This window comes from Manacus vitellinus, unplaced genomic scaffold (assembly GCF_001715985.3).
Source record: "Manacus vitellinus isolate BGI_N305 unplaced genomic scaffold, ASM171598v3 scaffold_16_pilon, whole genome shotgun sequence".
Classification (NCBI taxonomy): domain Eukaryota; kingdom Metazoa; phylum Chordata; class Aves; order Passeriformes; family Pipridae; genus Manacus; species Manacus vitellinus.
Window position 1 is genome coordinate 4989101 of NW_021939189.1, and position 13349 is coordinate 5002449.

The 13349-nt window shown below is 45.0% G+C and overlaps 1 protein-coding gene across 2 annotated transcripts in view; it reads right to left on the reverse strand.

Moving 5' to 3' along the window:
* Positions 1-5683: 5683 nt before the first annotated feature.
* The window catches only part of NR2F2 (nuclear receptor subfamily 2 group F member 2), a 13273-nt gene continuing 5607 nt past the window's right edge, over positions 5684-13349 (reverse strand). The window contains exons 1-3 of one of the 2 annotated variants that reach the window (XM_008934448.4): positions 12748-13314; positions 10436-10963; positions 5684-7301 (exon numbers count right to left, since the gene is read on the reverse strand). In XM_008934448.4, the coding sequence (XP_008932696.1) occupies positions 7027-7301; positions 10436-10963; positions 12748-13177 (1233 nt within the window). In that variant the 5' untranslated portion in view covers positions 13178-13314 and the 3' untranslated portion in view covers positions 5684-7026. Of the gene's footprint in view, positions 7302-10435; positions 10964-12747; positions 13315-13349 lie in introns of those variants that run through there. The other variant, XM_008934452.4, reaches the window with a different exon arrangement.

Below are 13349 nucleotides of genomic sequence, written 5' to 3' on the forward strand. Positions count from 1 at the left end.
TCACGACTCGCACGGATGGAGCAGGCTCCGAGCGATGGATGCAGCTTCATGCGTTGGTGGGCACATAGTGACAAACATTTCGCCCTCCTTTTTGTGTGGAAATCCTTCCTCTGGGTTTTTCTCCCTTTCCTTTTATATATAAATATATATGTATACTTTAAACCTTTCTATTTTCTTTAAAACTCCCTTCTTCCACCGTCTCTCAGGTACGCGTTTAAAGCCACATCTTGATTTTATAAAGTTAACCCGTTCCTGCAGAGATCTGATCAAATTCGGGTTCACGCCGCTCACCGCCCTCCGCACTGCTCTGCTCCGCACGGCAGCGAGCCCGCACCGCGGAGCCTCTGCCTTAGGACCAATGATTTCTATATCTATCTCTCTCTCTCTCTTTTTTTTTTTTTCTTTTCCCGGTGTCTTGCGAGGGGTCGCCTCCGCGTTACCTTCCCACCACGCGAGTCATGCCCAGGGCAGCATCGCCCGGATAACACATGCAGCTCGGAGCTTCTCCTCCTCTAACAACCCGTGGGTCGCCTTTCACCGGGGACGGGGACACACACACAGACACATCCGCACAAGCACAGAGTTGATCCCTGCACCTCCGGGAAAATAAATAAATAAATAGCCACCACGCGAAACCTTTCCTCCACCTCTGCCCTTTTGCGAGAACACTTCTTCTATCTAAAAGTTTCCAAAAGAAAATAAATACAAGTGACACTGTGCTGGGGGAAAGCTCATTAGTTCGTTGTCCAAGTCTAATAAAAGAACAGAAGTGCAAATTATAGAGTTCAGCTTCAACACACGCTCTGTCAACTAAAATCAACCGAGTGCAGCCTTGATTCAAATAGCTGCGAAGTTGGTCCGCAATTCAAAACCACCTTCCCCCTCCTCCTTTCCACTGCCCACCTCCACCCTCCGCCCAGCCGCAGGGACATTTGGTTGGAAAAATATTGTTCCAAGGAAGGTAATGATAAAGCTTAACATTAGGAAGAGGAGTGCGCAAACTCATTTCCCCATCGGTAATCCCAATAAAAGGAGCGTGGTGCTTCTCTGGGAAGGGCTGGGACAGGGGCTGCGTGTGTGTGGATGAGGAGGGGGGGAGGAGGGACAGGACTCCTGAAATAACATCTTCTTTCCAGCAAGGTAGAAGAAGAAACGGCCCCTTTGTTTTGATAATTAGCTAAGCCCAAACTAGGAAAGCAGATGTGTTTGCTTAGCTAATCATAAGACAAGTTTCTTTCAAAGAACTTCATTGAGCGATGGCAATTCTGAAGGAAGGAGAAGGATTTCATTTTCCTCTCCTTTGCCTCTCACTCCCCTCTATTTTTATTATTATTTTTCCCTGTCCTTCTAATATGATAGAAACGCTTCCGATTACCTAGACGGGAAGAAGGCAAACCCTCTTCATCATAGCACCGGGCTCGCCCCCGGAGCAGCGCAGCCACCTCGGGCTCTCCCTGCTGCACGTTACCAGCCAGATCTGTTGACATTTTACTTGGTGGGGGGGGGGGGTGGGTAGAGAGAGGGGGGAAAAAAAAGAGAAGTGGGAAAAATAAAGTTTTAATGACATGTATGACATATTAAATTAGGCAGTTTTACAATTGGGTTTGAATGCGATGCTAACTGATTACAACTGTGTTATCAAAAGGGTGATAAGATTTATAACTTCGTGAGCACAAGCCTCTCCTCTTAATGACAATAGATGTTCAATAGCAGAAATCTGGTTTCTATTTCCCAAGAAGAGACGCTGTGTGTCTCCGTTGCCCCTTTATTACCGCAGGATTCAAGATCCTCTCTAAAACAGCTTGGCACTTGGAAATCCACAGGCCAGGAATACCTTTATGGTCCCTATTAACTACTGTGTTATTTACACTTTCGCTGGTGCTTCTCACTCAATACCCGTATCACATACGAGGGATAACACAGCCTCTCTCCTTGCCTTTCGCTGGCTGTTTTGGGTTTATATTTTGCATTTCTTTGCTTTACAAAAGGAAAAAAAAGAGGGGAAGGGGGAAAGGAAAAATCCCCCACAGCTCTGTCCCTTACACCCCTCTCCTCCCCAGCTCCCTAAACCAACACATTAAGCAAACTTTAAAAACTGGGTTCCTATTACAAAGCAGCGCCCAGGACTAACTGCTTTAAAATTACTGCATAATTAGATTTAGTTGAATTTCACCATTAATTAGGCAGCCGCACTGCGGGGAGCCTTTGAAATCTGAGAAAATGGGAAAAATCATCTGAAGCACGTTTTTTAAACCCAACTTCAATAAATCCTGACAAGGCCTGCATTTCTCCGTGTATCTCTTTCCATTCTACAAAGCAAAGCGAAGCGAGCGCGATCCCCAGGACCCACTAAAGTTTTAATTAAAAAAAAAAAAAAAAAAAAAGAAGGGAGAGAGAGAGAAAGAAATAAAAATAAAACCCATCTCCATCCCCACACAGACATCCCGCTCGTTATCAAGCGGCGGCTACGAAACATCCCGTTTTCTCATTCCCTTTTTCCTCGCTGTGCCTCCCTTTCCCCCCTTTTCCCCCCATTTTTAATTTTTTTTTTTTCCTTTTTTTTTTTTTTTTTTTTTTTCTTAGCTCCACAGGCGCATCCCCGGGACGCGCGGAGATCCCCGCTATCCCGACCCGCGGGGGTCGGTGTACCTCCCGCCGCACCGCCAACGGGGGGGACTGCTTCCACAGGTCATTGACATGCTGGATGGATACCGGGATCGGGCTGCGGGGGGGAACGCCGCCGCGCCCCGTCCCTTCGCCGTCCCCGTCCCCCAGCCCGGCCGCTCCCCGCCGGCGCCCCCGAAGAAGCTGCCCCCGCGCGGAGCGGGGTGCCGCGGGGCCCCCCCGGCGGCGCGGGGCGGGCGGCGGGGCCGGTGGCCGCCATGTGTTATGGTGAGCTCCATCCCGGACCTCGCCGCCGCCGCCCGCGGACTCTTTTTTTTTTTTTTTTTTTTTTCTTTTTCACGCGTCGCCCGCGCCCGCGCAGCGCTGCGCGCCCCACCGCTCCTCCTCCTCCTCCTCCTCCTCCTTCCTCCTCTTCCTCCTCCTCCTCCTGCTGCTGCTGCTCCTGCTGCTGAACCTCCCACCGCCCCGCCCCCCCGCGCCAGCCGCGGAGCGGCCCACGGGCGAGCCCCGGCGCGGGCTGCGGCGCTGCCGCGCCCCGCACACCACACACACACACTACACACACCCCAACACACGCACACTCACCGATATAGACACACAATTATATCACACACAGCGCACACACCGGGCTGGCACCTGCCCGCGCCGGCGCCTCCTCCAGCCCCCCTTTTGTCTGAACTCTGGGGGAGCCGCCTCCTCCCGCCGCCCCCTCTCGCGCCCGCGGGCCGCCGCCCCCCCCCGGCGGGGCCGGGGGGAGCGTTTTGGGATCTGCGGCGCGGCGAGGGGAGAGGAGCGGAGGAGGAGGAGGAAGGGGAAAGGGGGGGGGTGAAGAAGAACCTTTCCCGAGCTGTGGGTTGCACCGCGGGCGGCTCCGCAGCTCTCGCTGTCGTTCCGGGTCGCCTTTGGGTCTTTCCCCGCCAGTCCCGGTGGCAAGGGTTGTGGGGGGGGAAGGAACAGAGCGAGCTAAGATCAGATTAAAGCAGAAAATATAATAAAAGGGAGGGTTGGCAAGGGGGGAACCGCAAGGAAAAAAAAATAAATTAGAGGCTTAAAGGGAAAGAGTCGCCATGTTTAACAGCTCTTTTTTTTTTTTCCTTTTCTTTAAAAAAAAAAAAAAAAGGATCTCCTCAATTCCACATAGAACAAGCTTCTCGATCCCAACCCTCCTCTTTTGTCCAATTCAATCTTTGGATAGATCTTTTGTTCTAACTCAGCATGAAAAGAAAAACTTTCTTTAAATGCTATAAACTTAAAACTAACTGAAGTCCCTAAACAAATCCTCCTCTGAGCATTCCAAACATATATACATGGGGCTTGTGTGTGTGTGTGTGTGTGCGTGTGTGTGTGTGTGTTTTTATTTAACCCTGGTGCATTTTCTGTTTACTATTATTCTCTGTGAACCAAAGCTCGCTGCGAGAAACTTATAAATACAGAGGTAGCTTACAGGCTTTAAAACATAAAAAGCAGAGAATGTTTTGGATTTGAAAATCATAAATTATAATTTAATGCCAATAACAATTTACAACAAATGGTTGTTTACAATAAACTAACACAAAACAAACAAGTCAAGATCCTGTGTTCTTAGTAAGCATAAAAACTTCACACACACACACTCACATGGATAGCACTTGCAATAGAAAAAGCTAAATCTAGAGGTCAGCAATCCCCTGCAATAATAGTATATTTATATATTTATATATATTTATATATTTATAGAAAAGGAGCCATGATTCAGATGTAAAACTCTGCTCAAATTCACAGTCATACGCCCCTCAGCCCCCAGTACAGATGTGCCTAACTGGAACACACTAAAGATCAGGGTTTAATCGACTTTACAGAATGATCTCTCTCCCTCCCTCTCTCTCTTTTTGTGAAACCACAACATGGTGTAGTTACGTGTGGTAAAAAGGGAGAGGGGAAAGCCTCAGACAAGAACAAAATTGCAAGCTTTCACATACAAAGCATCTGCTATAGACCAAGGGGAGGGCGGGCGGGGGGAGAGAGAAAGAAAAGAAAAAAAAAAAAAATGACACGCACACACAAAAAACAAAATATCAACCCCTTGCAAAACCACATCATCTTGCCTTCCTTCAGATTTGGGTTTTTGGGTGGGTTTTTTTTTGTTTGTTTGTTTGTCTGTTTGTTTTTTGTGTTTTTTTTGCCTGCACGGGATAGCACTCAATTCCCCAGTGGTGTGTCCCGTCCTGTGCCACCCGGCCAGGCAGGTCCCACTCCCGGTGGGAGCTGTGCCTGTGCCAGGGCTGCAGGACAGGGCCCTGTGCCTACACAGGGAAGATGCATGTACGCCCACGCGTGTATGGATGCCAGGATACACACAGACATGTAGCCCATATGTAAAATAGAGAGATGACCTGTGGTCATGCTTTCACAGTCTAAGGTAAAAAAAAAAAAAAAAAAAAAAAAAAAAAATCAAATCCACTTGAGAGTATATATACATTAAAAACCGACTCCTCAGTGCTAGAAGCTAAAGCCACTCCATTTGAAGACCTTTCAATGACAACGATAGATGGCAACTACGGAGTATTATAAAAAATCACACATACTTAAAGAAAACTCATTGCAAACAACTGACCTATATTTACAATACTGCTATTACCTTGCTTGAATGATCTTGTGCGTGTATGTCAGACATTTACAAAAGATTTTTCGCCCCATTCTGATCATAAAATAGATACTGATCTCCAGATTTCTAATACTTTTTCACAACAATACCTTTCCTACGCAGGCACTTAAGTGTGACAAAAATAAGGGCCTTTTTTTTTTTTTTCCAGAAAATCCATTTTTAAATAACAGGAGGATTAGATGAATGGGGGTTGATGGTTTACCATTTCAGCATAGTACTTCCTAAAACCAGAGATAAACCAAGAACTTAAGTCCTCCACCCCCATCCCGGAATTAAACAGGTAAATACACTACAATACATCTGCTACAAACTTACTGTGACAAGTAAACAAATCAATCGCCTATGGACTTAAATGACTGCAAACTATAGAGAAGTAAGGTGGTTTCTGAAAGACATTTATGACAGCCAAACAAGTTTCAGATATCAAATAATATTTTAATTTCTGAATACTTTCAATTTTCCTTGGAATATAACACACAAAGACTCGACCAAACAGTTCAGTTATTATAACTTTTACAGTATACAGAAATGTTGCACTTAAAAAAAAAAACCTTCAGTTTTTTTAAACACAAAACTGTAAACTCTAAGATACTGAATCAATCACGTTATCTATAAGTGCCAACAGTGTTATTTTGTCATGCTGATTTCAATGGTATTTTTTAAAAAGGGAAAATATCAACAATTATTATAATACAAAGGGCTTGCAAATATACAAACAGATAGAGGAGTTTAATAACAATTCATGATGAACTATGTGGAACCCAATTCAAATTACAAAAGTTCACTTTGCTTGTTTGCTTGTTTTTTTTTTTTTAAATCAAAACCGTAGTGTGTCTTGGACACAAAATCCTTCTACCTATAATAAGTCCCCACAGTTCATTTTCTGTCCGAAATATCAAAAAAACCTAGATTTGGGGGGAGTTATGTGACACGTGTGGTTCATTCGGGTCTATATAATTATAGCTCTCTCAGCTTCAAGCTAGATTTTGGGTCACCACCTTAAGTGCGCTTCCATCATTGTGTTGTTGAGGGGTTTTTTTCTCTTTTCCTTTCTTCCTATGATACTTTCGTGGACTCAGTTTTAATTCTTTCAGAACATATATTTTAAGGATACACAGTTTATTTTTTTTTTTTTAAAGAAGCCAAGGTTATATCAAAAATTATTATAGAACCACAGAATAAACTGGTTTGAAACCAGAAAAATACAAAAAAGAACAGCTATAGGTACATAGACACATAGGACAATTAATAATTTGGAAAAAAAAGACTTACTTTCTTCCGTTCTGCTAATTTTCTCCAAATTTCCTTTAAATGCACTTTAAGCGAGATTTTTTTAAAAAGTTTACCCCAAAAAAAGAAAAAAAAAGAAGAAAAAAGAAAAAAAGAAAAAGCCCACCATCGTTTCTTTTCTTCTTCTTTCTTTTTTTCTTTCCCTCTTTTTTATTTTTTACAAAAAAAATGATAAGTAGCAAGTTTTTTTTCTGAACGACACGGGAGTTTTTAATGCATTCTGTAAAAGTTCATTTGACAGTCTCTTTTTTTAATTCACAGTCCATTAATTTTTTCCTGTCTTCTCTTAGCAAACTTGTAACATCCTTTTACATCCTTTCTTAGCAGAAGGAAATTTAAGAAACAACCAGAACCCAAATGTCATTTGCTTTCCTTTCACTCTCATCTCCCTTCTCAATTTTTAGATTTTTTTTTTTAAGATTCTTTTTTTTTTCTCTCTCTCTCTCTCTCTCTCTCTTTCGAATGTTTTATTGAATGGACATGTAAGGCCAGTTAAAACTGCTGCCAGACAGTAACATATCCCTGATTAGGGTTTCTATGGGGGTTTTACCTACCAAACGGACGAAAAACAATTGCTCTATGACAGAAGAGGAGACAGTGCGAAGGGAGGGGAGACGTAGTAATAGCTTCCCGAATCGTGTTGGCTGGTTGGGATACTGGCTCCTAACATACTCTTCCAAAGCACACTGTGACTTCTCCTGTAAACTTTCAACATGGGCTACATCAGAGAGACCACAGGCATCTAGAAGAAAGTGTATTAAAAAAAAAAAAAAAAAAAAAAAAAAAGAAAGAAAAGAAAAAAAAAAAAGAAAGCAATCATCAGATTAAAAAGGTTTTGTTTTTGTTTTTTAAATTTTTTAAATTTGATTTTCTTCTTAATTCCTACAATTAAGTGTCGATCGTGTGCCATCACCTCGCCCCCCAGAGTTTAAGTGGGTTTTACCAAAAGGGACAATCTCTCTGTGCATGTGTATGTGTTTGTATTTCTCTCTCTTCTGGAGGGTCTCCTTTAGGATTGAGCACAGCTCCCAGAGTCGAGATTTCTAATGGCACAACAGACCTGAGGGGTTGGCAAGGAGGTGCTGGCCAAGCTTAATTTTGTATATCTATATTTTTCAGGGGAAAGGCTGGGGGGGCGGGGAAGGCTTTGAGTCGAAAGGGGGGAAAGGGAGCCACTATTTCTCCACACCCCCCCTCCTTGGAAAATAATTGGGGAGAGCCTAACCCTGCAATGAGAAGCGATACTACTCATAGTGATAGAAATCATAATAATAATAAAAAACTGGCCCAGCCAAAGATAATGGCGCCCCGGATCCAGCAACAGATTCTCCCCCAAAGAAGACAACGCGTTTTTCTTCAGTCTTTGAAACTGATTTAAGTGGCCCTTTAAAACTGATCTTGTCAGTTTAGCCTATTCAGAGGCAGCCATGCAAACTGTGATCTCTCTGTTCATTTGAGCTGTTTCTTTTCCCCCCTCTTTTCTTTTCTCTTTCTTTCTTCCCCCCCCTCCCCTCCCCCCTCTTTTTTTTTTTTTTTCCTCTTCTTCTTCTTTTTAAACCTAAAGGCCCTTACAAGAAGAAAACTCCCTGATAGGGTCTGGACATTTTTTTTCTCTTTTTTTTTTTTTTCCTGATACGCTAAAATACAATAAGTTCCCTTTAAATCAGAGACGTCTGTGCTGAAAGAGTACAGGTTGTGACCTGACCTCCCTGTGGCTTTCCTAGGCACAGGGCTAACACATGCATATTCTGCGAGTCATTAGAACCCAGATTTTTTTACCCCCCCTCTTAAAAGAGGCTGCAGCAAACATTATATGCATCTATGTGTGTCTGCTTTACATCAGGGGAGGTTATTGGGGTGCTGCAGAAGCTGCAAGCATCACCCTATATTTTTTTGCATGCGACTATCTTCCCCAGAATCAGATAACAAGAAACGTTTATCTAGTTGGGAGGCAATTTACACGCCAGGCCTCACATTTTGAAAATAGTCATAAATTAAACAGTTACGACAGGATCGGACGATTGTTTTCTCAGAAGGCTAAAAAAAAAAAAAAAAAAAAAAAAAAAAAGTGATTTGGGAGAAAAGGCAGGATTGGAAATAAACTCCTCGGTGTGGGTGTGAGCTGGGCAAGGGCTGGGGAGGGATGTGAGCGTGTGTGGGATCCTCACTGAGTGAGGGAGAGGAAAATGCATCCTAGAAAAACGATAGAAAAATAAAAGAAGCACCCCACGGACACCCCTTCCCACTCGGGATCCCTGTCTCCCTGTGGCTAGATGCGCCCTGCTCATTGATCACCTAAGGATTTAGCACGAGTAATTTGGGGGGGAGGGAAAAAAAAAAGAGGAGAAGTTTTTTATGTGTAAAGCAATAATATATAAAAGGAAGTTTAGGTCACGACCCAGAACCTGGACAAAGTCCAGAAAATGACTTCGTTCCCCAGACCCCCTTTAACACAACAAGGAACGGATTGTGAGCCCTTCTTTTCCCACATAAACTACATTTTTTTCCTGTTTCCTGATATCAGGCTTTAAAAAACTCCGATGAGTAATTATTTTACAGGTCCTGCTTCCATTCATATGTTTATCGCGTGGCCACTTTCCCAAGCGTCCAAATGAGTTACAGACGAAATATATGTATTTTTAAACTTAATCCCCAAACTTCGAAGGCTCCAGCACACTGGGTTGCCGATGCAGCCTTAAAGTTAGCGATCTGAGATAACGTAGTGCACAAATTAGCGAGCAGATTTTTTTTTTTTCCCCTCAGAAGAAAAAAAAAAAAATTTAGCCTCCAGAGTTAATATCAGGATTATTACTCACCCAGGTTAAACTCTAGTGCAAGCTAATTAGATTTCACAACGCACTCAATTATTGCTTTATAACTCATGCACTATTTCTAGGCAGCAAAAGTTGACACATATTTCCCCCCCCTCCCCTCTTTGATTATCTAAGAAACACCTCGAGGTCTTTTCCTCGGGAGAGGCATGGTTGTGCCACCCCGGAATTACACTGCGGAGCGGCAGCTTCAGCCTCCTCTTACTTTTCCATACTATCCCTGTCTACTTATGGTAATGATCTTTTCGCACCCGCTACTCGCTTTGGACTATGCAGTTCCTGCTGGGTACAAATGCAAACTTTTCCCCTTAGCTTAAATGACACAGAACTGCTCACTGCCACATTCTGTTTAAATCAGAGACAGCTCTTTGGAAAGTTGATTTATTTTATTTTATGGAATGGCAGGGAACATATTTTAAACTCAGCTTTGTGCATTTCACTTTTTTTTTTTTTTTTTAATTCAATTTTTAATCCTGCAGGGCTTTTTTCCCTTCCTGGCTGCCCATAAAATGATCCTCTTTTTAAAGTGGTTTCACTGATAGGATGACTTGTATTTAACAACATCAAACAGATTTTGCTGCTGTTCAGATGCGTGTCATTAAATGCAACAACCCAGAGCTATACTGTTAAATAAAATATTATTTTCAATGGGAAGAGCGCAGTCTCTCGTGGCGAATGGGTGCCTCTTCCCGGGCCCCTTCTTCCCCAGTCTCCAGCATTATTCAGCTAGGGTTGGGGTGCATTTTTCTATTTTGGTTGTCCTTTTTTTTTTTTTTTTTTTTTTAGTTTTGTGTGTGTGTGTGTATTTTATTTTTATTTTATTTTTTTCTAATTTGCACTCCCTGGAAGACGGGATGCTCGGATCCGAGGCCCTGAAGGGGAGACCACAGGGCACTGCTTCCTAAAAGGAAAGAGACCGCGCTGGTTTCTCGGGGGGTCAGGGAAGCAGTGATGGGGTGCAGGCAATAACACTTTGCAAGAGCAAACAGTTCTCAAGGGGGGCCCGGGGAAGGAAAAAAAAAAGGAGCAAAGAAATGCCGCCTACCTGAGGTGAAGAGGACTATGGCCTTTAAACAGCTATATTCTGCAGAGTCGACATGCAATGCTTTCAGTTTTTCTACTTGCTCTTGGAAGATTCGTATGTGGTCCATAAAGGCGACCACTCGGTCAGCAGACATTGGCGAAGCGTGGAGGCCAGCAGCTGCCAGGAGCGGAGCTACGTGGAGGGGCATGGAGCACTGGGCAGCGTTGAGGACAAATAACTCGCTCCAGGTCAGCCTCAGGAGGGCCACCTGGTCTGTGATCTGGAGGTCTGGGAAGAAGGGGATATTCCTGGCCCACTCCACCGCGCTGAAGAGCATCCTAGCTGCCAGTTCACAAATGTTCTCGATGCCCATGATGTTGTTGGGTTGCATGCACTGACTGCCAAAGCGGGAGGTGGGGTAGGGCTCTGCTCTCAGAAGAAGGGAGATATATCCGGATAGGTAGGAATGGCAGTTGAGAGGGTCCCCATTTGTCAAGGCGAACTGACCATGAGTTGGCTGTGTGGGTGGCATTCTGCCCCTCTGGACCGCTGCAGTAAATAGAGAAGAAACTACAGCTATTAATATCTGAATTGCAACCATCGGTTCAAATACAGCCTGCTTTGTGTGCTTCTGCGTGCCTGTGTGACCCCGGACCCGGCCAGCTTCAGGGGGAACATGCATTTTCCCAGCCAGAGTTCAGCCCCAGCCCCGGTTAAATGCTCCGCAGTTCTCGGGTCAAGTCAAAGCAACAATAAAAGCTGAGGAACGCTGTGAGCTCGGCCAGGGCTGCTGCGGGAGCCCAGCTTCTCACTTCCCAAAACACACCACAATCCAGTTATTTCCCCCCTCCCCTCCACCGCCACCCCCTCCTTCAAGAGATGCAGGATACGTCTTTGTGTGCCCGGGTGTTTTTTCTTCATTACACCTAAAACAGCTCATTGATTTGAGGCTGGGGGAGCGGGATGGGGAGGGAGGAGGGGAGAGGGAAGAAACACTTCAGTTCGAAATCCCCGGCTCTGGTCCCACACGCGTTTCTCGCCCACTGAATACATTGTTGCTGCTGTTATTATGTATCCCCCCCGCTCATAAAAAATACCAAAGGAGGCGAAATCACCCCACAACATCCCCGGCAGGTCCCCTGGTGAGGCTGAGGGCATTATCCAAAGGCACCTTCCCCCGCTGCCCATGGAAAGTGGGCCTTTCATTTTGTTAATAAATTTACACGGTGACAGCGAGAGAAAAAGGAGAGAGAAAAAGGGCTCAGAGGCAGAGAGACGACAAGAAGGGAGAACGCCTAAAAATGTGCTTGATTTATATTTGTTATCGCCCGTATTCCAAGGTTAGTTACTCTTGCAGAAACACAAAGAGAGGAGCCCAGCGAGTCCCAAGCCCCCTCACCCTTAACCTACATAGCAGCGTCCAGACACAGAGCACGCACTGGAAAACTGCAGGCTCACATTTCCCGTCTAATTTTATATCACAAAGACTCCACTTGCAGAGACCCGAGCACCCCACACTTACTTCTGGGCTGCTCCTTCCCCCCCACCCCATCCCTTCTACCCCCTCCTGCCTCTCCCGGAGGAACAAGAAAATAAGAGGAAGAAGAGAAAAGTGAGGTAATAACAACCAGGAAAGGCAGGCACACGGCAGCATGTATATACACACACACACACGCGGAGATGTGTGTGTATATATATTTTTAAAGGAGGAAAAATCCGGCTGGGAATCCACAGTGGAGTGCTGTAGAGCCTCGGTAGGGTGAGTCCCATTGTAATAGTAATTTGAACCGCCTGTGTAAAATTGCAATCTAAGGCAGGGTGCTGGAGGATATATATATATGTGTGTGTGTGCATCTCGGGAGGCTCCGTGTGTGTGTACGTACACACATGGACAGACACACACACAGAGCTGCTCGGGGGACAGGGGCTAAGGCTGAGCATGCAGGAGGAAACACGAAGGAAAAGTAACCACACGTCAGAATCATCATCTCGCTCCTAAGCAGCGTGAAACTAAAAATCCACTTTCAATAAACCTCCATCAGCAAAATCAAAACAAACACAAATCAATTACGAGTGCAGGAGAAAGCATGCGAGAGCCCCTGACTCCCTGCCCACCCTCCCCAACACCGCTTTCTTTCATTACGAGAAAGTTTCTGGCTGGTTTATTCGAGGGGGGTGGGTAAGGGGGAGGAAAGGTTCTGGTTGGGTTTGGGTAGGGAGGTTAAAAATAATAATAATAATAATATTTAAAAATTTAAAAAAAAGAAAAAGCAAACAAACCCCAAAACGCAGCGAGTGAAAAAAAATTTGCAAAACAAATGAAATCCCAATACCTTCCCGTCTCATGCCAACTTTGAGGCATTTTTTGAGGCGGCAGTACTGACACTGATTGCGGTGGTGCTGGTCAATGGGACAGTTCCTGTTGGCACGACAAGTGTAGCTGAGATTCCTCCTTACACTCCGCTTGAAGAAACTCTTGCAACCCTCGCAGGTAAACTGGCCATAATGTTTGCCACTAGACTTGTCCCCACAAACCACACATTCAATGTGCTGCTGCTGCTGCTGCTTGTCTCCTTGGTTCTGCTGGCTCGGCGGGTTGGTCTGGGCTGGCGTACTGGGAGGGCCCCCGGGCCCCGGGGTCTGTGGGGTGTGCGGGGTCCCGGCCGGGGGTCCCTGCACCGGCGGGGCTTGCGAAGGCTGCGTTCCCTGAGCTCCGGGCACATCGTCCTGGGGGTCTCGCCACGCACCGACTACCATTGCCATATCTATTGGACACCGTTGCCAAACTTCCTGTTCCCCCTTTATTTTCAAAGTTTGTTTGCTTTGCTTTTCAGATCAGCTTTGCAGCAGTCTTTTTATTTTTTGTCCTCCCCTCTCTCTCTCTCTCTTTCCCCCTCTCTCTTTTGTTGTTTTGCCTCTTTTTTTTTTTTTTTTT